Source organism: Tinamus guttatus, unplaced genomic scaffold (assembly GCF_059628265.1).
Source record: "Tinamus guttatus ecotype Peru unplaced genomic scaffold, ASM5962826v1 Tinamus_guttatus_pri_ptg000515l, whole genome shotgun sequence".
Lineage (NCBI taxonomy): Eukaryota > Metazoa > Chordata > Aves > Tinamiformes > Tinamidae > Tinamus > Tinamus guttatus.
In genome coordinates, this window is record NW_028289049.1 from 1 (window position 1) to 25,834 (window position 25,834).

Consider the following 25,834-nt stretch of genomic DNA (forward strand, 5'->3'; position numbering starts at 1 on the left):
GCTACACCACTCCACACAGCATCTCACACACATTGCAGGCACTTTCTAGGGCCGTCCCATCCCACATCTGTGTGCTGGGTATGTACACAGGAGACACACTCACCAATAACAACTTTATTCTCAACTGTGGCTACTTCGTTTAGGTCTCTGCGCAGTGTCAAACTGGCTGGACCTAACTCCCCTGCAGCCACACAGTGCCTGTTTGGGATGTAGGTTGTGGCATTCAGCTCTCAGCCCTTGCTTTTCTCCTCTTTTATTTTTCAGAAATCCTGTTGCTCCATTTTCTTAGAAGAAATCTGCACTCGCTTGCAGATAAAGGAAAACACAAGACCGAGCCAGGAGCCTTCAGCCAAGACCAGTGCTTAATCCATTTCTGTTCCAGGGTGGTTAGAGCAGGGGGGTAGTTTTGTTGTTATGTGTTTTATAGGCATTACACCAACATCAGCCCCTTTCCCAATAGTTTCCTCTCCCCCACCTGCAGTTTTCCTGTGGCAGAATCTAAACAAGGGAGAAAGGCAGGAAGGAAGGGTGCCCCGGGTAGAGCAGTTCAAATGATGGCTTGTGCACACCAAATGAGGAATCAGGTCCAGCTACCTGCAGTGCTGGATGTGTATTTAGTGTAGTGCTTTTGCTCTTAGTTCTTTAACCTGTTCCGAAGGAACATGCAGTCGGTCACCTTTCAGCCTTACCTTACCATGTCCTGTATTTTATAAGCAATAACAACAGCCTCTAAAGTCTGTGGTTTACCCACAGCCTGTCCTCATGCAGGAACACCCTGGTCATGATGCAGGCCCCTTCCACCTTGCTCACAAGGGTGTTGTGTAACTCTCATGTGACCTGCAGCACAGCACCCAGAAGCCAGGCCTCAGCCCTGCAGGACTGAGACTACTTATCTACAAGGGCTTTTTGGCCATATATCATCATGAAAAGTTATTCTGCAGGGTGTTTTTCTCTCTCCCCCCACCCCCCCCAGTTAAGCCACTCAGTAACTTTAATAAGATTCATAGGTCTAACACAACTGGAGCATGAAGTTCACTAAGCCGGTGATTAAAAAAAAAAAAAAAAAAAAAAAGGCAAATCACTTCCCATGATTCAGAAGTGGTTTCAACAGGGGTGCATGAACAAAAAAATTCAGTACTAACAACTCAAAAGACAAAAAGAAGATGCTCATGACAGGGAAACAGCTGGGTATTCTTAAATAAAACAGTACAGAATCAGTTTAAGTTAATGTCACTATCGTGAATTCCTCAGCAGTGATTAGAACTTAGATGCTCTAGGTGCAGAGGCTTGGTTGCTACCAAACAGCAGAAGTAGCAGAGTTAGAAGGTCTTCCACGTGCTCTTCAGATGTCTACTATGCTCTCAGCTCATGACAGTTCTATTTTAAATACAGCTTAATGAATAAGCGGACCGATCCTATCTTTAAAAGCTGACATAGAAATTGCAATGTCCAATTCTTTCAGCACTTTAAAAACTATTTGGTACAGGCCTTGTCATTGCTGGCAGAGATGTATAAAAAGTTTCATCGCCATTTAAATATATTTCTATATGAATGCCTCACAAAACAAAGAAAAAAAATAAAGTATTTTCATCACAAATACTGAAGCATTAAAATAAACACTTACCAAAATAAATAATGAGTGATATACATATATATATTTGAATGTGTATACTATATAACGAATCATATTGTTGCTTTTTAAGTCACAAAAGCACAATATAAATATGGGATTTCCTGTGAACTCTTTTCCCTGTTGTAATAAAAATACATTCTTTACAATTAAAGTAAAACTAGTGCAAGTCCATTCTGCTGCTCCTGCTTCACATTTGTTTCCTGGAACTCTTATCATTTACATGGCACTTCATACTTAAAAATGACACTGAAAATTTTCCCTCCAAGACGGTCAGCAAGCCAGGAGTTTTTGATAACAGCAAGTTTGAGGCTCTCGCATTTCAAAGCCGCATAGTAGTTTGTGTGGATAGCTCGACCCATGCCTTCAATGATCACCAAGTCCGTCTCCCGTTCTCTGACCAGGACGGCCAAACCTTTATCCAGGCGGCTGAAATGAAACAAGACACTTGGTTTAGAAATAGTCACCCTTCCACGTGCCAAAAAAAATCCAAGACGGGCTGTTAAGGGCTTCATCATTTACACAAAGTATGGTGGAATAGGGAATTTGTGATGGAACAGCAGCACTAAAGTTGCTTGTGAAGCCTGCTGCTTTAAGAGCTTCATTAAATCCATGCAGCTTTGGGATTTCCCACTAAATATAGGTAGGTTTGGCTTTCATAAAGAAACTTAAGCAAAAAAACATGAAACACTCTTTAGAGTCAAGTGCAGTCAGTAACTAAGCTGATTAAAAAAAAAATGACATTGTGCAACTGCTGAAAAGCAAAGTGCTAAGTACCATCTAGAACAGGCCCTAAAGCCCGATTAATACTACAATTCCGTAATCGCAGCCTGAGCCAACTCTCCAGTTTATGTCCTGCTCTGAATTGCTTCCATATCAGAAAGGGTAGTCAGGATTCTCCAGAACGAAGTCCTTTTTCCAGTAGGGGCAAATAACAAAGTGGTACTTTACCAACATACCTTAGATCTAGACATGGAGAGCTTGAACCTGTCTGGACCAACATCAGCTTCTCTTCCCTCAAGGCAGATCTTTAAGCAAAGAAAGAAACAATCATTACATTGAGAAGTCATGGAAAGCTGGTTACCAGCCAGACAGTAAATATTTTAAGTGTTCTTGCAGAGTCTTCTTTTTCTGCCAGGACTTCATCCAGAAACATTTAGTCTTTGCTTAAGTTATAGGATTTAGTCAGATAGTTATTTTCTACAGGATACAGAAGTTCCATGGAAGGCACAGACAAGAAAACTAATATGAGTCATGAAAGTTCAGGAAAATGCTGATTTCTCAATGCTTCACCTTAATGAAAACAGCAATTGTGAATTTCAGGTTGTGAATTTCAGACACTAAGAAACAATAAAATACAAAGCACATAAAACAAGAAGCTTACTTTTTCTTTCTATGCATTTTTAAGACACAAAATTAAGACCAGTTATATACTTACTGAATGACTGGATCCATTGCAGCTATTCTCTCAGTAACAATCAGGGATTCACTGTAAGTGACATCATTTAGGGCAGGGCCAGAGTTGCAAGCCAAAATAACCTAAAGCAAAATGTTTAAATATTTCCCTGATTAATGCAGGCCAGAAGTTGCTTGTTTAAAATCACCATCTCTATTTCCTGGCCTACCTGAAGAGACAAGTGAACAGAAAAGCCTGGAGGCTCAAACCACATATTCCCCAAGGTAACAGTTATTTCAAGTCTTTGGAACTGACAGGTCCTTTTTTTTTTTTTTAAAGCAAGTTTAAGACCTAGAAAGGCTCCCTCTGTTAAAGGTAAAGTCTGTTACCTTTCACAGACTGGAATTAAGCAAAACTTTCACCAATTACAAAAGCTCCATTACATATTTCAGCCACAACAGAAATCACTTACCTCTGTTCCTCTAGAGAGGAGCTCTCTGACAAAAGGAAAGACTCCTAAAATTATGTCTATGCCACTGTTATCTGCGAAAATTAAGGCACATTTATGAGGGGGACCCTCCTGCAAGAGAAAACCAGTTTATTCGGGGTTAAGTTCACAGTTCATTTCAATGAATGTGTGTGCTGTCTAAAGCTTTTAATTATTTTACTTCCCTTGAGAAAGCTCTTTCAAACTCCTTTGCTACATAAAAATCTAAACTGCCAATTAACAACACACCAAACTGCAGCAGCTTCGAGGGGGGAAGTACTCCAGAGGCTTCTGGATAGCAGGTAGCTAGGTCAATATTCCTAGTGTCCAGAGGGTAGGTTATGGCTAGCATTTTGTTACTCCATGCAGCTGTTATCTGAAAAATACCAGTCTCTAAAATAGCAGGAGCATGGGACAGCTGCCTGGGTCTTGCAGGAATGGGCTGGGGATCAGGGTAAGTCTACCTTGGTGGCTGGGTTAAGCTAATGTACTGCACGGTGAAGAGGACTGTGTCTTCTGTGAGGAAAAGGCAGGACAGACTAAAATGACAAAGTAGTTTCTATACTCCATTCCAAATTTGATGCTGTGAAACTCAGTTTGCTACTAGCAAAAATATATTCATAGCGAAGAGGCCTTAGTTCCTATTGAAAATTCCTGCCAGGCTAGTGCTTTTAACTGTCTTAATCACCACTGGCACACAAGAAGCATTTGACTATAAATTAGCTGATAAAAGTGTTACATCTTCAAAAAGAAGAAAAAAGCATCTCAGCATACAAAGCTTTCTTGATGTCACTTTGTACAAAGTTTGAAATCAAAACCTTTAGCATTCTCAAATGAACTTTGATTAAATAATAAATACCACCACACAGACCAGAAAAAGCTTGGTTAAATGCTAAGTTAATTATCTAGGAAGTTCCTAAATTAGTGTAGTTGGCTATACAGATGGAGGCACAACCTAGAAAATATATTTGGGGTTGAGTTTTCAGAAGTGTGGGTCTAATTGTATAGGAATAAGTGTTCCTATACAATTCGTCTGTTGGAAAAGCTTTGCTAGCAACCCCATTGCAAATACTGCACTTCCTGAGGGTACTGAGCTAAGGAGCTTGGCGAGTATGAAATGTTGGCTTAATACATTTCAAATTGCCTGAACAAAGTTCTAACTGTTAAATCTCTTACTTTAAAGGTAGTGCAAGATAAAGACAGTATATGTTGGTCATAAAATTAAGTAAGCAATACTTAGTAAAAATAGTACAGCCAGCCATACCTTGAGCCGCTTCAGCCATTGACTGTAGGAATCTTCTAACCAGGGACGTTCTGTGTCACAAACAGAAGTTGGTTAGCATTATTTAGACAAACAATCATCCTGTACACTATGGGGAGAAGGAGAAAAAAAAAAAAAAAAACTTTTTTTTTAATAAGATACTTAAGCATTAAAGCATCTGCGCTCAGAGTCTGAGCGCTTAACCTGCATATTCAGAGAGATTCTAAGCTCCCAATTATGGAATAGCTTAATTACAGCAGTCTTCAAAGGAAATTTTGATAATGCAATAAACCAATAAAGTCCTGCAGGATACTTATTATGTCTGGTTCTAGAAGGGCTACTGTTGTACCTCTGGGACACCACTGCCTTGACAGGATCAGAAGAATTATCAAAAATAGAAAGTGTGGCAAGATATTTGGAATAACTCCCTGGCTATGGTGTATACAAGGAGAGTGGTTTTCAGATTTCAGCATCATTGGAACACTTAGCAACATTTCAGTGAAACTCTGTAACCCTATTAAGTACTAATCTCTTGTCATCTGGGCAGCAGCACTGCCACAGTCATCACCTTCACACTTGCTGCCAATCTCATATTAACAAAATGTCCAGTTCCAATCACCATAAATATATTTCCCTATACCTTGCAGTTTTGACTTGGCTTCTTCAAATCCAAACTGTGGCTCAGATTCCAGAACACTGCATCAGAAGAGAAACAAATGGTACACAGTTAAGCAACTTCACATATAAGTGGAACATTCAACCATTTCTTTAGCACATGGGCAGCAGTTTCTATTGCATCAGGTGCAGTACAGAGTTTGGATAGGCCTAATAACTGAACACAGGACAGATTGTTTATGCTGAAAAGAAAGGTTCAGATATACACTGAAGCAGAAAGTTATATGCTAAAATAAAAGCAACATACAGCTGCTTGCAGGCACTAAGTAGTTGGCAAAAAAAAAAAAAAAATGGTGAGCTGCAGATTGAAGAGGTTTATAAAATGTAAGTCATAGTGTGAAATATCTGCATGGTAAAACAGTGCTTTACAAAGTTTAATGTGAAGACCAGTCTAAAGAAGCTTTTTTTTGGTTGTACCTGCAAAGGCAGGGAGGGAATTGGGAAGAAATTAAAACAACCAGATACTGGTTTTAAAAGAATACTGGTACTGGCAACACGTATTACAAAGTAGCCTCAAACAATTAGGTGGTGATGCAGGAAGATACAGAGCAGGGGCTGAACTCTTGCCTGGCCATTTTAAGTGCTAAGCCAAGCTGTTTGGCTTCATGAAACAGACTCTGCCTCCTGCATTCTGTGAGCAAGGCTTGCCAATCCAGTCAAAAACTAGGAAGGGAAAGAAAGTGCTGAGTGCTAGCTTCAAAACAGCACCCCTCCCTCACACTCTTGGATCTATATTAACAGCCTGCAAAAAAGAAAGTGGGAATTCTAGAGCTGAAAAAAATCAAAAATATTTCAAGGCTATTGGTATTCCCGTGATTATGACTGCTGATAGAATCTAAGGAAAGAAGTCTTCCAAATGGTAATAAAAAGTTTGCTAATCAAAACCAATATTTAATCATTATAGAAGACCACCCAACTTATCACATTATATATTTAGGGAGGGGGTAAACTGGGGGTTACAAATAGCATATTTTCTTTATTATAGGAACATTGTATATCAGATTAAATAGAACACTTGCCCAAAAGCAGTGCTGCTAATAATGTCTGCTACAAGCAAAGCAGTCAAATTATTAAATGCTGTGCACTTAATTTAAACATTCACATTGAGATGTTTTCCACAATTAAAGGGTGGAAATATGAAATCTGCTGCAGCACAGTGCTTGTAAATAGACAGCCAGAAACTGATAAAGGTGAAATACAAACTACAGTTAAAATGAGACTGGTGCACTTATTTAAGAACAATTGGATATTTTGTTTCTTAAAATATTTAACACCTACTCTGAGACTGCCTTTGCTCCCCAGTCAAAGACATTCCCCGCAAGAAGTCCTTTCACCAGAGCAAACTGCCTCTCCTCCCAGCCTAATGAATCCAAAGATTCGATTACGCTTTGAAAACATTTTAAGGCTATGCCATTTTCTTTCTGCTTTACCTGTAAAAAAGACACGAAACATTGGATTTACAGATGAAAAATTCTTACCCATCATTGGTTGTCTCAGTCCCAAGACCACCTCCAAGCATTCTCCTCTAGGTTCATGGCCTCTAATGGACCAACAAGTTACTGTTATCAGCATGCTTGGCATCAACAAGATTTTTTTTTTCCCCTGGGATTCTAACAGAAAGCTTCATTACTGCTAGGATATGTTCTACAGTCCAAGAATTACTTTTCTAAACAAATCTGAGGTGCAATCGATTTTGGGCAGACGGGAAAAATTGAGAGTAGACACACACATGACTTCAGTAGTAACACAATCTATGAAAAACAATCTGCATGAAAAAAGCTTACCACTAGCATTATGCAAAAACTGGAAAGCATAGGCTGTTTGGTTTTGTTTGGTTTGGGGCAGTGGGATTTCTTTTTTGTGTCATCCAGAGGTTCATCACAACAGCTTAAAAAACTCTCAATTTTTTCTTCCCTTTCTACTTCCATTAAGATCAATACTACATAACTAGTCTTAAGTTTTAAAGGTGCTGTAAAGGTGATGCTTAATATGATTACCAAACCTTATGCCACCTTATGTTTGCAAGATCTTGTTCAAATTATAAAAAAGCAAGCACAAATAAAACCCACCTCATTTTTGCCTTGTTCTTAGAACTGAATGTAACATTTGGCAACATAGATCAAAAAAGCAGGGAGAAGTTTCTAAAATATTTGTCAAAATGTGTCAATAATCAAAAGAGTTGCCAGCCAGACACTGGCAGTGTTACTATTAGCATGTCCATACTGAAAAGCAGTTAAGAATCAGGCCTAGAGGTAGTTATTTTTGAGAAATATTGACTTCAAATACCTTCTCCCCCAACTCTATTATTTATAGGGAAGAATAAATAGCTGTACAATAGAAAAAAAATATTTTAAAGAGTTCAGCGTTATATATTCACACATATTACAACCCAACTGAAGTTCACGTGTTTTGCATCTCACAGCAGTTCCCAAAGGTTAGCACTATCCTCACTTCAAGTGAGACCAGCAATTCACAGGTCAAAGGCTCCATATCCCATTAGCTCCTCTTAGAGCAGCAACCACCAACTAATTTTGTTGCAAGACAGCCAGTTACTTATCTCCCCCCTATAAAAGCCATTAGTTAAACAAATGTTTCAGAGTTTTTATTAACACACACACACCTTGAACTTACATGTTGTCCACCCTGTAAAGCAAGAACAACTTACCTTTGAGTAGGGATCGGGAAAATTGAATTCATTTAAACAGTGTTCCCTTGTATCCAACAGACTTCTAACTGTTAAGGTACCATATGCACTTTAAAAAGGGAGGGGGTGGGGAAAAAAATAAATTAACTTCAGACAGAGAAAAGCTTCCCCCCCTCCCCTCTTTCCTCCCAACTTAGGATGAGTTCCAGTAAGTCACAACACGTCACATGTACACTTCAGGTAAAAGGCTTTATATACCACATGCACTAAGAATTGGTTTTAAGTGGTAATACATTTAATAAGCTATTTAAATAGAGCAAGGAAAGAGTGTTCTGAGCACCAAAGATGCTAGATACTTGAAATAGCTCCAGCCTAGTTAGCTTTTTGTTATATTTTAGTTTGCTCTGCTCCGTAAAAGCAGCCAGTGCTGAAAACAGGAAAATAAAGATCCTTACAATGGCTGCTGCCTGAGCGTCTGGAGTTTATTCCAATATTTCTGTCGGAACTTTTCAGCTCTCTCCGGTGCATCAACGGAATCTGGCTGACTGGCTGCAGCACGCTTTGCTACCTGGCAGAGAAATGAAGCAAGACTGAAGTTACTAAGCACATTCTTCCTCCCTTTAACTAACTGGAAGTTTAGTCTGAAAAAATCTGCTACATTGTTCACTGTCTGCATACTAGCTACTCCTTTTTGGGTATCTTCCCTCTTCTCTAGTTACCAAAGAACAATTCTAAAGTATCTTCTTCCCTCCCAAAGAATTTTAATTTTTTTTTCCTTCTCTCCTCCAAACACTGGTGCAGAGAGTAGAAAAGCAGGGGAAAAAAAGCAAGAAAAAAAGAAAGAAAGTTTACATAAATTAAAGCACCCTACTTCAAGAGGTGGTTTCTTTTTGCTTTGTTATGGTAAGGTCAAGTTGACAGGATGGCCCGTGCTTTTTCTGGCCCTTCTTCCCACAAAGTTGGATTTGCTTACTAGTTATACATCACTCTTAAGTGCTAGTATACATTAACTGATTGACTTATGTTGAGTAACTGTCTTTTCCTTAAAAAAAGAAATAACCACAGTCTGATTAAATCCAAATGCTTTTTGGATTGAAGAGTTTCTAGATCAGCAGGACTGCTCCCAAGAGCAAAAAACAATAGAAGCATCTTTGACTTTTTTTTTTTGGCCTTTCATTGTGTAATCATCACATGCACCAGCTCTGCAGAGACAAATGGTGTGTAGTGTTTTGGAGATGCTCTGGAAACACCGCAAAACACTGGCCACAGGGAAAGAGCATGTCTCTCTGAAGAGACCACAAATCAAGATTTGGGTAAATTCAGACACCTTTGGTAAAGGAGGAAGGTGAACTGGACTTGCATTCAACATGCTTGACACCTGCAAACATGTTTTGCAGGCTAAACATACCAGTTCACAGGAAGATTATCCACTAAATCATCCAAACACATGACTGCATTGCAACATTTACCCCATCCAGCGCCTCTTCAAAGCAAGTGAGCCAATATTTTCTGGCCATGGCATCATCTGTGAGGTCCACAGTGTCTGGAATATAGGTGGATGGGTCCTTCAGCAGTGGCAGGTTAACAAGTGGTCTTTCCAACCTATCCATTTCCAACATGTCAAACTATATGAAAATTAAAAAAAGTTTGTTTGAACTTGCTCAGAAATTGATCCATTACAGATTTAAACTAACAAAACGTCTACAAAGTCCACCCATGTTTAAAACTGGTGGATTTGCAGACAACTGCATTAGGGTTTATGCTATTATAGGCATAGTTACACAGCTCTGTATACTAGGTGCCTCATTTCCTGTATCCCTTTTTAAAAAATATATACAAAAGTTACTTGCTCACATGACATTTGCAAACACAGAATGGCCCAGTAAAGTTCAGATTAGGATCAAAGCCTCCCATGTGATAAAGCCTTGTGTACATAAACTAAAGTGGTTGCTGAATAAAGATCATCTTCACTATTAAGTCCAATTTTCAGCAGTGGAATTTTCTGAACTATGATTTCTACAAAGAGATTTCACTTTATGTGAATAAAGCAATACAAGAATGCAGAATGGAGCAGCTGTGGGCAGAAGGCTACTCTGGTTTAATATGCCTGGATAAATGCCTACATGAAAAATATTTTCATATATTGAAGTGCAGACAAACATCATCTGCACTTTTTCTCTCCCCAAAAGCACTTCAGGAGTACTGGAATATTTTATGAGCCTTAATGCATTTTCTGATTGTCTATTGTATGCTAGTTTCACTGTAAAATTGGAATTCCTGTACTGCCAGCCTATTTGAGATGATTGATCTCATGCTCTGTTCAGTTATATCATTCTCCCCTCACAGGAGATAAACAAATACTGCTTAAAGGCAGAAGAACATCAGATTCAGAATTCTGCTGCACGGAATTCCATCTATAGCAAACCTAGATATTTTAGAAAAAGGGTAGGAAAGGAATGTTTCCTAAACACAAAGCAGGAGCCGCAATCTGTATTTGTGAGACATAAAAAGGAACTGACCTACATTTTAATAACAAGGGGTGACTTGTATGCAATAATCAAGCCGTTACACACAACCTAAGACACCACATTAGTCATTTCTTTTAGTAAGTAACACAGTGCCAGGGGCAAGATGCAACTAGCTGAGAAGAATCTACGTCCATATGCTCATCACTCAGGGAAGGCCCTTAGCTCCAAACACAACAACGCACCGTTCCGCTCCTGCACCGCTGCATGGGGAAGACATCGGGGGACGTGCTCATAAGACCAGAGCTCCCAGCATAATTCTCTCCCCAGCTATACTGGTTTGGATCTAGAAAAGAGAAAGAGACAGAGACACATAAACTGAAAATACAACTGAAAATACTTCCATGAGTGATTCTAGAGACAGCATCCCTTCAGAGAGGCTGTTTCACCTCAAAAGCTGTTTTTCCCCACCTCATATCTTTATCTATAAAGACTACTCCTTCCTCTACACTCCACAGGAATGCTTAAACTATTCAGTAGATTAGTCATTTTAGGCTAGGTAAACTGAATAAAAGACAAAACAATTCAAGTTCTAAAATAACTATTTTATATCCCCTTTCCTTATCCTTAAGTTCTATAAAGAGCAAGATGCTTCAAAGCTCTATAGGTAGGTAGTTTTTCTATCAAAGACCATTTCTTACTTCCAAATCTATAGCCATTAATATTATACTACATTACAAAAAACCTTAGCATACATTATGTTTTGTATAGACACTAGAGTTACTTATAGAAATTTAATTCCTTTGGAAAAAAAATTTCAGTCAAGTTCCTGATGTATAGTCCATGCTTCAAAAGCAACATGCCTTCAGCAGCACTGGATTAATTCCTTTGAAATAGGTTCCTTGCCAAAGAGTCCTAAATTGGGTATAAAATTTATTCCACATATATTGTTCTGAAGTGCATTTGGTATTTATTAAAATTAATTATTAATAAATCTCACTATTGGTTCCACTGCAACTAATGCACCAAATGGCTTGCTTATATATTAACAAGAAAAACAGTAATAATAAATGCACATATATTTAAGGCAGAATTCAACCAAAGCAACCTACACCCACAGAATGCTAGAAAGTAGTGTCTCCTGGTTCATAAACATCTGCGAGGCTTTCCACACTCCAATCAATGCTTTTGAGGTACATTCTGCTTTAGCACATTAACAGAATTCAGAGGCTGGCCTCTGAAGAAAGTTTTCAGAATCCCAAATTTAGATGAAAAGATGCTCTTTGCAAAAACACAGAAAAGAAGAAGAGCCAAATCCTCCAGGCTTATCAAAAGAGGAGGAAAACAGTGAAAATTAATATCTCCTTGGCAGAATATATAAAAGCAAAGCCCAGCATTTGTGTTTTTAGCGCCAAATGTATTTATTTAGGCAACAATTCACATGCAGCCTCTTAAGAGAAGCTCGGATGTTACACTGACATTTCAGAACACAGCATATACAGAACATAGCAATGCTGTACTTACTGTCTTGTTCAGCTCCTTTTAAAAATGCCCCAATGGCTCCCAGGTAGCCTTCATGTCTCAGGAACAATGCCTGAACCTCTCCCTGCCACAATATGAAACATTGCAATTGGATGGTCCCTGATGGCTAACATGCACTTCTTTGTCACTAGTTTTTACACTTAAATTTAATAGACACAACTAGAATATAGTAGTAATCATTCGTGCTACATTCTAACACATTTAATTACTTCAGTGCTGTGGCAAAAAGGCGTTCCTGGAACACAAGCTCAGGAGGCACCGATGCACACGCCGCCGCGCAGGCCCGGCTGGGAGGAGGCGCATGCGCAGCGGTGCAGACCCTAAACCTGCACAGCCACAGAGCAGGGGGAAGCCAGCTCTCCTCTAGAAAGACCACCGCATCATTCCATGAATATTCAACTCCTCTTGCTTGAAACGGGTGGATATAGAGTCACCTGATTCCTAGGTGTTCAGTATAAGCGAGTGCCATTGTGCATCCAATGCACTCAAGTCATTGGTCGTTTCCTTTATCTCACTACACTGCTATTCAATGTTCAACAATATACAGATATCCTGTATATTATCCATAGGCAAGCCCATCAAATTAGTTCAATTGCCAATACAGGAAAGGCAGGGAGAACAGGCATCCCCACCCTTCCAGCATGGTCCTTCAGCCTGCCCGGGGAAGGCTGTGTGAAACACCATCTCCTCCAAGGAGGAGACAGCTATATCCAGAGCAGCACGTGTAGGAACACTTAATGCTTGGGTTAGCTGCACCCAACCACCAACTTCAGTTCTCAGGGAAGTTTTGCACACACTGAACCACTCCAATGTGCTTACAAGAATCTAGAGCTGCAGTTCTGTAACAGTTTTCTTGAAAACTAGACAGGTTTTAAAGAAAGGGACTGCAATAGTGAGACAAAGGAAAATATAATCAGCATACAGAAATCAAGAAAAAATCGTTGTCTAGATATCAATATGCCATCAATTCTGGAAGACTACAGTGTAAATTGCAAAGATGCAGGAACTAACCTGCCTCTAACAGGAACTAAATGAGTTTATGATTATATTTTATGAAATTTCTATGGAAAAAAAACTTGAATATTTGACTTGCCTCAAAACCAAAAGAGAATTACAGTTGGTGGGGTTTTTTTTATTATTATTATTTTTATTTTTTAAAAAACACTGATGCTAATGACTATCTCAGCAGAACAATCCCACAGTGCACAGCCTGGGGGAGGAAAGAAATAGATGAGAATCAGCAAGAGGAATTGAATAACAATGGAAGCTACCTCAGAAGATAGTGAAAATTCATTATATGACAGTTAAAGGAGAGCCTGTCAACCAAAAAAGAAAAAAGGAATGCAGAGGAGAGTGAGAGAGAGAAAGAGGTAGGCAGGGAATGTGGATGCAAGGGAGCAAGGGAGGGAGAGGCACAGTGTTTGTGAAAGAGGAGGTTGAGTCTGGGGACAGGGAGGAAGGGGAGGCAGAACTCCCAGGCCATTCAGATTTATTTTATCCCTCCCACAATTGATCTGTGTAGCTGTTTAAATAGGAGAGACACAGCAGCCCTCTAAGTTTACTTAAGTTGCTAATCCATTTATTTCAGTCTCTGAATTGCCATTGAAAAGATACCTAAATGCATGACTAGTATTAAGAAATTCTCAGCTTTCTTTACCTTGGAGAAGAAGTTGATGCTGTAGGTTATTGTCCGCATGGTGACAGGGTGACCCCGAATAAAGAATCCTCCAAAATATATTTTATCTAAGTTATGGAGCTTGGCGTAGAGGCAGGCAAGCTGGCCAATGTCATTGCTGATCATATGTAGCAAACTTTTAGCCATATCTTCTTTGGAAAATTCTTAAACAAAGGAAATAGTAAGCCAAATTAAATACAGTTGAAGAATGCTCAAAGGGATAACACAGCTGGCAAAAAAAAAAAAAAGACCACTAGATTCAATAATTTCTTCAACCAACAATAAAAGATATGAAATCAACTGCACAACTTAGGAGAATAAGAAATTCATCTCTCCCTTTTTACTGCTAACTCTCTACTCTAAGGATCACTCTGTTTGGTTTTGTCATGAAGTCAGACAACTCATATATATACATATATATTTTTCCCCTTGATGCTTCTTAAGTAGCAGGATTTCTAAAGCATCACAGGAAAAGGATAAAAACACTAAGCTTCTTATGCTTGAAAAATAATGTGTTACACCCAAAGATGTTATTATAAAAAGTAACCATAAAAACAACACACCCTTCTAATTCTATGAAAATTCTCACTCTGAAAGAATGTTCAAGAGAAGCATTCTCTCAAGCACACAGGGAAATGAGTAGGACAAGATACATTTACACTGATGAAGTTGGCAACCCTGTTTCCATCCTTTAAGTACAAGCTGGAAGCTCTCAAAAGCAGCAAACCCCTGTTGATCACCAGTAAGACGTGTCAACTGCATAGCAAGTCTCCCACAGATCTCTTCTGCACTGGTACCTTTATCTGCTGTGGTAGATTTCCCGAAGCTGCTCGCTATGAGGTTGCCACTTAGCCCCAGGGTCTGGTAGGCCCCTCCATACACATCTTTCACCAGCATGTCTACATTCGTGTGTTGTCCCTTTGAGGCAAGCTGCAGCAACTCATCAAATTTCTGAGGGAGAAGCAAACAGTCTTAATCCACGTTTTGTGACTGGCCAGAGAACTTGTCCAACAAACCAAACTTCTGCAGCATCTTTATTGATAATAAAGGAGGGTTTTGGTCTGTTTTTAAAACATCCTCACCAGCAAAAGACATATTACTTCTAATGACAAAGACTTACCCTGAGTGCATATCTTATGCAGACAGGTTGATCTTGGTACACCTTTAACCAAGAAAGGCACAGCCAGTCCTCTAAGAACTATACTTGCTACAGTTATCTGCAGACAATTTCCTGCATCTCCCCCAAAACACAGAGATGAAGCACAAGACTGATCTTTTCTCTTCTGCCATAACTCATGGACTCAGTCTGATTATTTAACAGTCTAAGAGGATAAGTACTTTCTAAATATCACAAAGTTTTGGTCATCTTTAAGCAGATTAACTTCCTGCTCTCCCATACAAACATCACTTGAAATCATTATTTCTCTCTTTTAAATAAAGTAAGGCACTTCATTTTCAGCTTTCTCTTAGCATCTCATTTATTCCCACTCCCCTTGAAAGATACCTTTGTTTTTGTGAGCAGTGCTCCAAGACCCCAAAAGGTTCCACCTCCAATTGAGCTCCCTCCAATCCATTCAAACTGGTCTTCTGTTTCTACCTGTCAACAACAACAAAAAAAAGGGGCAGGTTTTGTTTAGAAAGTCCTATTTTAGCTATAAACACAGCTAAACATGATGACATTTTTCTGCAAGCAATGAGACTTGTACAGGCAGAACTATTTAACTGTCTAAGTAACAGACAAAAACTTCTCCAGAGTGCATAGTCCACAAACTTAAAAGTACTAAAAGATTTCTGTTCTAGAAATCTAGTGTAGAAATCACTGCTTATAGGTCCAATACAAGAATTCCCATTCATTTCCATTCAGACAGAATAAACATACATGCAGAGCTACTACCCTCCAACTCAGAAACAGAATCTCCTAATGTAGAGTCTTTGTGTTTGCTTCTAGGTCAAGAAATTCTTCATTATGTATATGAAATTGATCTCCTAAATAGTGCAGCAAAAAAAAAAAAAAAATGGCTGTTAATGCAGCAACTTCTCTAAACTCCAAATTAAATTCAACTAAAGTAAGACTGCAAGAGTCAATGATGAGCATTTAACTCCTTAAAACAATGAAGGGAAAAAAATCATGATTTCCTCTTCTAAACTTTGTATAACTTGAGAAAATGTCTTTATAAACTTAAAATGGTAAGGTGTTTTATATTAGCTTTATCAAATCTGATGAGAAAACATTTTAGTAACCACTCACCTTCACTATAGAAACCCCAGAGCCAATATTGACTAGTAAATACGGGAAAATATTTGGGTGGTTTGTCTGAAATCGAAATTCTGTGTCCGAATCTTTCTGGTATGCAAACACTTCATGCGGGATGTTCTTTAGCACAAAGTTGCATCCTTTAATTAGGCAGGTCATTACATCTTCTTTATCTACTCTGAAGAAAGGTGAAAGAAAGAAGGAAAAGGGGAAAAAAAAATCAGTCCTAGGAATGAGTAAGAACATTAGTTAAAACATTTTTTCAAAACTTGATAAAAAAAAAAAAAAAAAAGGAGAGTAACTTGGAAAGTCAACATAAAGGGAGCCGAGTATAATATTTTAAAAATTGAGGGTGGTACTTCTTGAAATTACCAAGTGAGGCCTTGAAGTTTTTGCTAAGAATATCAGGTAGTGTTTTATACTGGTGTAAGAGATAAGTTTATCTGTATTTACAGTAGCTTTTCACTACATAGCTTTTGATAAAGGTGCTTGAATGGTAATAAAACGAGACTGTAAATTCATGGGACTGTCACTTCATTCTCCTCCAAGGCTATGTTTCTATGTGAGGTTTAGGTAGGACTCATCTCTGGGCACGAACAGAAAAGTATTAGGAGCTTTTAGAACTAGCTCCTGGCTCCTGCTAATCTCTTAAAACTGGCTATGATGAAGAGTCACTTTTACAAAGAAGAAATACACTCCCATAACTAAGTTTTAACAGTTCTACTTACTTCAACCCCAACTTCTTCTCAATAAGATCTTTAAATTTATAGGCTCCACCACCTGTAGCTTTGATTACTTTTGTCTCTGTATTGACTAGATGATCTTTGATGAAATCTAGGCAGGTTTCAATATAAGTGTTTTCAAACTTAATGAAGTGAAGTCGAGCTGTAATCTCCTCCTGAACTGATATTTCATATAAAGGTTCATGTTCTAAGTCCTTAAAAAAAAAAAACACACAAAAGAAAACAGATTTTATTATTTAGAAACAAGTGCACATATTAAACAACTCGATACTTGTGCTTCTTTTGCCTTGACTACATTACAGTTACCACACTACATTACAGTTACCACAGCAGAACATCCCAAGCTGCTTTCAATTCAGAAAGCAATTCTAATAAAGCCTGCTATTCTGTAAGAAGCCAGTTCCCTCCCATACATCATACATATTTGATGTCAATGTGTGAGACAAAGTTATGCTTGCATAGAGGAGTGGATTATTTATTTGTTTTTTAAACCACAGTGTCATACTAATCCATCTATAAAATAACTATTTCAATCATCAGCTGTAGCAATCCAGGCAATTTGAACACCTAAAGCCTACAGGAGATCAGCAACATAACTGAGTGCTCATGTATGGACTGCACAACTTCAAAATCTCACCACTAGTCTTATACTGACAGGACCACCTACGATGCATGCAAATTTGGATCTAGACCTATATAAAGCTTGCAAAGCAAAAGCAATTGCCCAATCCAAGGTGAAGTTTAACTTCTCCTGGAATGCCCCTAAAGGTTATTAACAGGAGATACACACTCTGCCAAGCTACAGGAAAAATGCTTTGGGATAGTCTTAAGCATATCAGTACATACTAATTAAGACTTTCTGCATTTAGCTGTACATTTGTTCCAAGTCATCCATATGCAACTGACGCACCATATGTTGCACTTCTTACCTTTCCAGAATGATCAAAGGACCTCACTCTTGCTACTTTATGCTGCACTGTTGAATAATAAGCCAACTTGGTTAATGAACCACCTGTTAACAAAAGGATCATGTTATGATTCACATCTCACCTTAATTTGGGGGTAAAACAGAGCTAGGGCAAACAATCTAACAGAGTTCTTGGTTTAAAGACCTTCTCAGCTGAAGACAGACATAATTAAGCTAAGCACATAAAACACTGCCCCAAAGAATCCACAGCAGGAAACTCATTTGCCATGGCCAACTTCAGGTGCACAATTCTCAGAAAAAAAGCTCCAAAATTTATGATCAAGTCACATAGGAATGACTGAAGACAAGAAGCAGCCAAAGAAACGGGAGTTCTTAATCAGTTAGTCCACTAATGTGCTTACCTACTCTATAGGTAACTAAGAGTCAACGAACGTGTACTAGCGTAGCACTTACACCAGCCACCGTTAGTTACCTTGTTTGAATTTTTATTTATTTGTTTTTAATGGAAAACCCCGACTCTGCTACCTATAGAAGGATTTTATGAGCAGGCTTGCTGTGATTGAGCAAGGCACACCCTATGTACAATCAACAAGTGTTTCACCAGGAACAAATCAGCAAATTTACCTCACTTTCAAGGGCAAGCTACAAATTCAAAGCTCCTTAAAGGATGAATTTAAGTACTGAGTAACTCTGCTGCAAAATTATGCCTTGCTTTAGTAACTTGGACTACAGCCTGCAACCTTATCCACATATGAAAAACAGTGAGTAAAAGGTAGAGAAAGTCATAACAAACTAGCTAAACTCAGTGCCTTACAAATAAGTGTAATCAAGGAATGCAGTGTAGGCAAGTGAGAAGCAAAGCTAAAAGCACTAGTTAATTTTATATATACATATCACTACTCTTGTCTCTTCAGTAATGCCCAAAAAAAACACGAAGATTTCTGCAGCATTTAGGGAAGAAAAGATTATTTCCAAAACTCTAAGGAGGAGAATTGCTAAAGTTGCCTTGTAATGTAATAAGGGTTGTATAACATGGGTTATACTAAAGACAGGTGCTTCAGCAGTCAGATTTTCATCAAATAAACAGTATAATAAATAAACACATATCCATTTAGCTACACTTCTCCTCCGCTCCCTTCCCCCCCCGTTCCAGGCAGCAGCGGGGACACAGGCAAGGTTTATAATTAATCCCACAGCCCTAATTCCACTCTGACCCACCGAACGGGCCTGCGCTCGTTTTGGCGAACATGAGCCAAGCAACTCCCTTCCGAGGGGGCTGAGTTACGGCCCCCGCGTTGCCCTTCACCCAGCAGAGCCGGGGGGACCGCAGGAGGAACGGAAACAACGGAAACACCGGGACGAGCCACCACAGCGCGGGCCGCAGCCCCCCGGGCCGCCGCAGCCCCCCGGGCCGGTCCCGCCGGCTCTGCGGGCACAAGGGGCCCGGTCCCGGCCCGCCGAGGCCCGGTCGCGGCTGCTCAGGACCGGGCAGCGCCGAGGCGCCGCACGACCCTCCCCTGCGGCCCGGGGGAGCCCCGGGGCCCCGCCGCGCGCCCCGCGCCCCGCTCTGCCCCCAAGGGCGGCCCGCGGCGCCTCTGCCCCCGGGCTCGGCGGCCGCGGAGGGGCGCGCGGCGCCTGCCGGGAGCCGTAGTTCGAACGCAGGGCCCCGCGCCGGCGGCGCCGCCCGCGGGGACTACAGCTCCCGGCGTGCCCCGCGGCGCGCCGGCCCCGCGGCTCCCCTCCAGCCGCCGCTGTCCCGCGGCCGCCGCCGCCCGCCCGTCCCTCCTTCCCTCCCCGCGCCGCCGGCCCGCGCTCCCCGCGCGGCTACCGATGTCGATGGCGAAGCGCTTGGCGTTCTCCAGGTTGCGGAAGATCTCGTGGGGCGGGAGCGTGATGCTCTTGTCCAGGCTGCCGTGAGCGCCGCGCCCGCCCCGCTCCGCCATTTTGAGCGCAGCCCGCTCTATGCCCAGCCTCATCGGCATGCAAATTTATGCGCATATATTTGCATGCTAATGAGGGCGGCGCGTAGATTGTGCGGGGGGCAGCTGAGCAGGTGAGGGAGCGGCGGCTCGTGCGCGTGCCCGGGAGCGCGCGGAGCGGACTGCGCGTGCGCGGGCACGTGAGCGCGCACGTGCCCATGCGTGTGCACGAGTGTGTGAGTGCCCGTGCACGCGGATAGCGGAATGTGCATGCACAGGTGTGCATGCGTGCAGGGGCATGTGAGTGTGCACAAACGTGTGCACGCGTCTGTGCAAGCAGGCGAGTGTGTGTGCACACTTGTGGTTGTATGTGAGGTGACTGAGTGCATTTACAGTGAGTGTGTGTGTGAGACACCCTGAACGTGCGTGTGAGTGTGTGCATACAAGACACCGAGCTCTGCAGTGGCCTTGCCCCCTATATGCCTGTGCACATACGTACACACACGCGTGCCCCAGCAGCTGTAAATACCCATGGGTAGGGGTGAGCCGAGCACTCAAAGCCTCTGCACTTTGGAGGTGTCAGCTCGGTGTTGTGGAAACCTGAGACGCAGCGGGAGCACCTCAATAAACTTCATCTAGTAACCGCGGGTGCTTCCTGGGGTCAGGACCGAGTCATAAAATCTCCCGAGTTCTTCCCTCAGCTCCAACTATCCAGCGGGTCTGCGGGGGGAGGTATCTCCTGGCGGAGGGGGGGTGCATCAAGTTGCGACGTTCTCTGCTTTGGGGAACTCTGCTGCAGGGACTGCATTTGGACCCAACGCAAGGAGGCAATTGGACTAATTGGGAGTAACTTTTTGTCCTTTACCACAATTGCGGTCTTGTACCCTCCAGTCCACAAGATGGGGACAAGCAGTGCACCACCGGGACACCAGCTACGCTAACTGCCCAAGAAAGAATAACTTGCAGGATTTGACAACTATATTTTTATTTATTTATTTTTCTGATAAAAGTTTCTGCAACTTCTGAAGTTCAAGATTCTGACAGGTTATACAATGGGCACAGCTCACATGTAACATGTCACAGCATCCTCCAAGGACAACAGTGAATTTACATTCTCCCCTTGCATCGGGGTACTGAGAAAAATAAATATAATTTGTACAGCTGCCTTTCATAAAAGACTTTGATAAATATTTCCTGTAAAAATCAACAGCACAGGCTGTAACTTAATTTCCTACAAGGACATAAACAGAGCTGTTGCCTTTATAAAAGGCGCACATATCCTGACCCTCACAAAAACCACCCGGCTTTTGCGAGCAAGACACCCTGAGGAATTTCCTCTACCTAGTTTGGGTTGGAGCGTCACTTTCTGCGGGCGCCGTCGGCCCCGCAGAGGAGCGCGGGGTCCCGCACGTGTCCGGTGGGACACCCTGGCCGGGACGTCGGGTGTCCCCCGCGGGCGGCAGCTCCAACAGTCGCCCACAAACAACCTCAGCAAGGTCACCAGCACCCCGAGCCCTGCTCTGAACAGCCGAGCGGGAGGCTCGGGTGACGCGTTCTCCAAGAACAACTTTCCGTCCGGCGGGAACGTCTCAGTCCTGCTGGAAGGAGACATCCAGGCAGAGGGTTCTCTGCGCGAGGAGCCGGCTCTTCCCTCCTCGGGGCTTCCCGCACGCTCCCGGGGACGCGGCGAGCGCCCCGGGGCTACCAGGGCCGCCAGAGGCTGCAGGAGGCCTTGAGAGCCGCTTGCTTGGCGGGGGGCCGGGGGCTGCAGGAGGGGCCGGGGGAAGAACCCGGCTCCTTGGGAGCTGCCTGCGCCCGCTGGAAGTGGCCGAGCAGCTTCGCTTGTGTCTCGGCACTGGCGGAGTGAAGAGCCAGGAAGCGCAGGGCTTCCTTGAGGCACCACGCGTAGCCCTCGCCGTAGTCCTGCTGCAGGCTGCGAGCAGGGGCTGCAAGGGCCAAAAGGAGGAGAAGGGTGTCAGGCAGAGCTGGGCAGGAGCCGCAACCCCGCAGCCGCAGCGGGAGCTGCGCCGGTCCAGGGGCTCTACTCACCCTGGCTGCACCGCAGGTAGCTGACGGTCATTTCCAGGATGTCGGCCTTCTCCAGCTTGGAGCTGGGCTGGTGCCGCTGGAACTCCTTCTCCAGGAGCAGCTTGAGCTGCTCGATGCTGCTGTTAATCCGGTCGCGCCGCAGCTTCTCCACGATCGGCTTCCTGAGCTGTGCACGAGGCAGGAGAGGACAGTTAGGGAAGGACATTCCCCTTCCCGCCCCACTAACCTCCTGCCCAGGGGGCTCAGCCTCCCTCCCCTCGCACCCGATATGCGCTTACTCTGTTCTTGTCCTTGGGTGAGAGGATTTCCAGGGAGAGCGCGCTGGGTGCCATTATCCACGTGCTGGTGCTGATGTTAATTCGGAGCTTGCAAGGCAGCAAGTGATGGAGAGAGCCGGGGGCTCCTCTATTTATAGGCAGGAGCGGCACAGAAATGCCTGGGTGCTCCGTTCCCCGGCCTTTCCCACCGCTCCCGGCCAATGGGCACAATAGGGAAAGCTCTCGTGCAGCATGGTAAATTGACTGTGAATTGCCTGGGGATAAAGCCCAGCTCCCAAAGGAGCAGGTGGACGGGGCAGCGTGTGACACAATAGGGCCTGCTCGGATGACGCTGGGGTAAAAACGTGGGAAAGCGGTTGCTGTCATTGTCATGGAGGCCCTGCCTGAAGCCGGGAGCATCAACATCTCAATATGCTGCCTTTTCCCAGGCTGGGGGGAGTTAAGCACAGGACACAGATCTCAGGAAGAGAAAACGGTCTGTCCCACGACCAGAGCAGAGGCTGAAAAGGAAAAGAGACTAACCCTGTCATTGACATTAAACCGTACTTAGATGAATATAGTATCAGATAATTTTCAAGCAAATAGTGATTAGAATCAAGAGGAAAAAAAAATTAGCTGTAACATGTAGCTTGAAATATTTTCCTCTCCATTTCCCTAAACACTTATGTAATACTTATATTTAGAGCTTTTTTCTTTGGTTTTTTTTTTTTTTTGCTTTTATCTGGACTCTCTGATGCGTATTGATTGGGTATTGATTATGGCGCCTTTCCCAAACGTGCTGTATTTAATCTCATGCCGCTTTCCAGCCACTGCAAACACAACCCCAGTGCGGCTGATAACTTTTCCTGTGGGTATGTGGACAGCAGCACGTTCCAGGCCCCACTGGCTGGCCGCAAGGACAGCGATAGGATTGCGGTCACTCAAGCAGGGCTTACCAAGCCCCTCCAGGCTTCCCTGGCTGTGTTTCACAGCTCAGCCATTCTCACCTCCTCTTCCAGCCCTGAGACATTTTATATTAAGATGGCTCACTTAGGGTGTAACCATTTTAAATGTTAATGGATATTTAAAATATATATGTATATGTATAACTGAGCAGAGTATGAGTCCTATAGAAAGCGCGTTCCCTGACTTATTAAGTCAGGCTGCACGCGCTCGGGGAGCCCGTCCCACCGCACGCAGCAGGTCCCGCCGCCCGCGGGGATCGGCAGAGGAGCCTTAACCCACTTTCCAGCTCTGGGAACACGGCAGGAGCGGCGCAAGCGCCGCCGCGGCCCAGCACGACGCTCGGGGCTCCGCAGGGCTAAGGCGGCCCTGGGCGATTAGAGCTTCCCTCGGGCAGATGGTGCGGCCTGCGCCTGGGCACGCGCCTCGTGTCGGCAGTTTAACCCCGTGAACGGGCGGCCGCGTGGGAAACGCTCGGGGCCGGGGCTCTCACCGTGCCCCGCGGATGGTGCCTGGGCAGGGAAAGGAGATGGAAAGGGTGGAAAAGGCAGCGCCAGCCCCGCGGCTCTCGCTGCCCACCTCACCCGAGCTCCCCACGCCACCAATGCGTTAGAGAGACACAAATCGCTCTCCCCGCTTTGCTTCTGTATTTGCCCTGAAAATACATCGGCAACAACGGGGTTGGCAACTTACATTTCTGGATGCCGACTCCTCCGGGTTGAGGCTGCCCTAGGACACAGTCTTTATGGGAGTGGGAGCAGGATGAATCCTCTGGAAGGACTTCAGAGACGGAACAAATCCTGTGCTGTAGGCAATGCTGTTGCTGCTTATTAAAAAGCCCTTAACTAGTTTGTTCAGTTTTGAATCTTTTTGAAATGGAGCTGTCAGAGCAACAGGGAAACACATTTCTGATCCAAATCCAGCCCTTGCCCCTGCCCTCATATTTTATTTTACCGACTGTCGCTTCAGTGCCAGAAGGGAAGATTGGCTCTATCACGCTCTAAATTGGTGCTTTTACATTAAAAGAAACAGATTGCTAAATTTGTGAAATACTTAGACATGGCCACACAACACCTAGGAGCACTTTGAGCTGAGGGACAGCCTCAAAGAGCTCAGCAAAGGCCAATAAGGAACCAACCCCAAGGCCATTCCCAGCAGACTTGCATTTATTCCTTCCAGTCTGTAAATCCAAACACCTGGGAGCTCTGGGGGTGGATCCCGAGCGGGGCCATCGCGGAGCTGCTGCCCCGCGGCCGTCCCCAAACCTGCACCGCGGGCACCGGCCCCCCTGGGCCTTGGCTCCCTGGGGACACGGGCCAAGGGCTGCGGAGGAAGGTCGGGGTGGCCGGAGCCAAGCGCAGGAGACGGGCGTTTCACCGGCTCCGTTTAGGGGTTTAAAAACAGCACCCGGGTACATCTAGGGCTCTACCGATAGCACACAGCGTAACGGCTTAAAGCTTTTCCTTTCTGTGTCTCTTTTAAAGCATTTCTATTTTTGACCATTTCCTACATTTATGTCATCCTGTCTCGCAAATACTCTGGGTGGTATTTTTAAATAAATAATTATGGTTTTATTTTTTCTGTGCCTTCCTTAAATGGTTTAAAATCTATCTGACAACCTCTCGTGGGACACCTATTTAGTGTCAAAGACCATAATGTTCCCAAGTTTTAAAAGGCCTCAGATAATATTGATCGATCAATGTGCTCCTTGGGAAAACAGCTCTCCAGATGGTCTATCGGGACAGGAATTGCCGGGCGGCACAATGCGGAGGCCGAGAGCGTCACTAATGCGGCTTGTTGAGCGGCACGCTTCCTTTGTGCCCCTTCAATGGCAGAAGTGGGGAAGAAAGTGTGGGAAACTCTGCGAAACTCAGGCCCACACTCTGAGGTTAATAGGGGCTTTGTCAGCAGAGTATTCCTGGGCTGTGGGATCAGCATAATAAACATCATCTTCCCCAAGGGCGGGAATGTGCTGGAGCAGGGGAGAGTCACCCCAGGGGAGAAGCACAGGAAGCTTGGCCTCCAATTACTCTAAGTGATAATAATTAATAAGTGTAAACATAACCTTTGCTTTGCTGGGGCTGGTGAAGCTGGAAGCCCGGGTTTTAGCTCACAAGGAATTGGTGAACCAAAGTCAGGGGAGGTTTGGGTCCTTGGTCGGCCCAGCCAGGAGAGCTGCGCTCGCGCCAGCCATGGATCCGAGTGCCTGGAATGAGCGGGAGGCTTTCGGGTGGGATTCGGGTGGGATTCGCATCAGCCTCTCCATCAGGAAAGCGGGAACCTGCAGTTTCTCACCCTTACTGGTTCTGCAATCCCTCACCGTGAGCAGGATGTGAATGTGGCCCCATGCAAACGGAGCCAGGCGCTGGGGTCCGGACGGCTGCGGTGCCCGCTGTGCCCGCTGTGCCCATGCCAAGGGCTGGCAGGGGTCCCGGGCTCCCCAGCCTGACTGCGATCTCCAATGAGTTATCAGATCCCTTGCCTGGTTTCTTTTTCAGCCTAGTATTAGGGGCACCGGTTTCGGATCTGTGCTCAGTGTGTGGCGCTCTCTTTTTTTTTCCTTTTCTCTTTTCCCTTCACCTGGTGCATTTTGAAGAACCCGCTCCAAGCGGCCGCAGCACCAGGCAGGTCCTGCCTCGCTGTTGCTCCGGGGCTGCGTTGGGGCCCGTCCTGCGGCAGCCGCAGCCTCCCCGGGCCGTCCTGCGGCGCGTGGCCCTGCTCCCCGTCTCGTGTGCGGGGGCAGAGCAGAGCTATGGGGCAGCCTGCGCTGCCGCTGAGCCCAAACTGCCCCAGGAGGATCCGTGTCCCCCCACCTGTATGCCCCAATAATTAGGTTTGAGTCAAAAATACGTAGACTTGACTGGACAGCTTGAATTTCACTGGTATCGAGAAGCTCACGCGAGCTGGCAAAGACAAGCCGAGCATGGCAAGGTGGAGGGGCTCTTC

General features: G+C 43.9%; 2 protein-coding genes across 4 annotated transcripts; both read right to left on the minus strand.

Annotated features, from left to right (window-relative positions):
- Window positions 1-1,636: 1,636 nt before the first annotated feature.
- PANK4 (pantothenate kinase 4 (inactive)) lies at window positions 1,637-19,677 on the minus strand. Its single transcript, XM_088533738.1, has 19 exons — window positions 19,529-19,677; window positions 17,702-17,784; window positions 16,758-16,966; window positions 16,024-16,207; window positions 15,280-15,372; window positions 14,573-14,726; window positions 13,758-13,939; window positions 12,083-12,164; window positions 10,804-10,904; window positions 9,563-9,718; window positions 8,549-8,661; window positions 8,115-8,202; window positions 6,728-6,879; window positions 5,415-5,470; window positions 4,778-4,827; window positions 3,499-3,606; window positions 3,069-3,169; window positions 2,590-2,658; window positions 1,637-2,059 (listed from the first exon to the last, which is right to left on the minus strand). Exons 1-19 carry the CDS (start codon window positions 19,674-19,676, stop codon window positions 1,846-1,848), a joined length of 2,343 nt encoding a protein of 780 aa, XP_088389864.1. The 5' UTR covers window position 19,677; the 3' UTR covers window positions 1,637-1,845.
- Window positions 19,678-21,320: 1,643 nt separating this feature from the next.
- On the minus strand, window positions 21,321-22,000 carry LOC148592808 (transcription factor HES-5-like). Of its 3 annotated transcripts, none has more exons than XM_088533685.1 (3): window positions 21,947-22,000; window positions 21,671-21,834; window positions 21,321-21,576 (listed from the first exon to the last, which is right to left on the minus strand). In XM_088533685.1, the coding sequence occupies exons 1-3, from the start codon at window positions 21,998-22,000 to the stop codon at window positions 21,321-21,323; spliced, it is 474 nt and encodes a 157-aa protein (XP_088389811.1). The 3 variants fall into 3 exon arrangements, with proteins under 3 accessions (XP_088389811.1, XP_088389812.1, XP_088389810.1); XM_088533686.1 differs by having other exon boundaries at window positions 21,321-21,565; window positions 21,669-21,834; XM_088533684.1 differs by having other exon boundaries at window positions 21,321-21,604; window positions 21,669-21,834.
- Window positions 22,001-25,834: the final 3,834 nt, after the last annotated feature.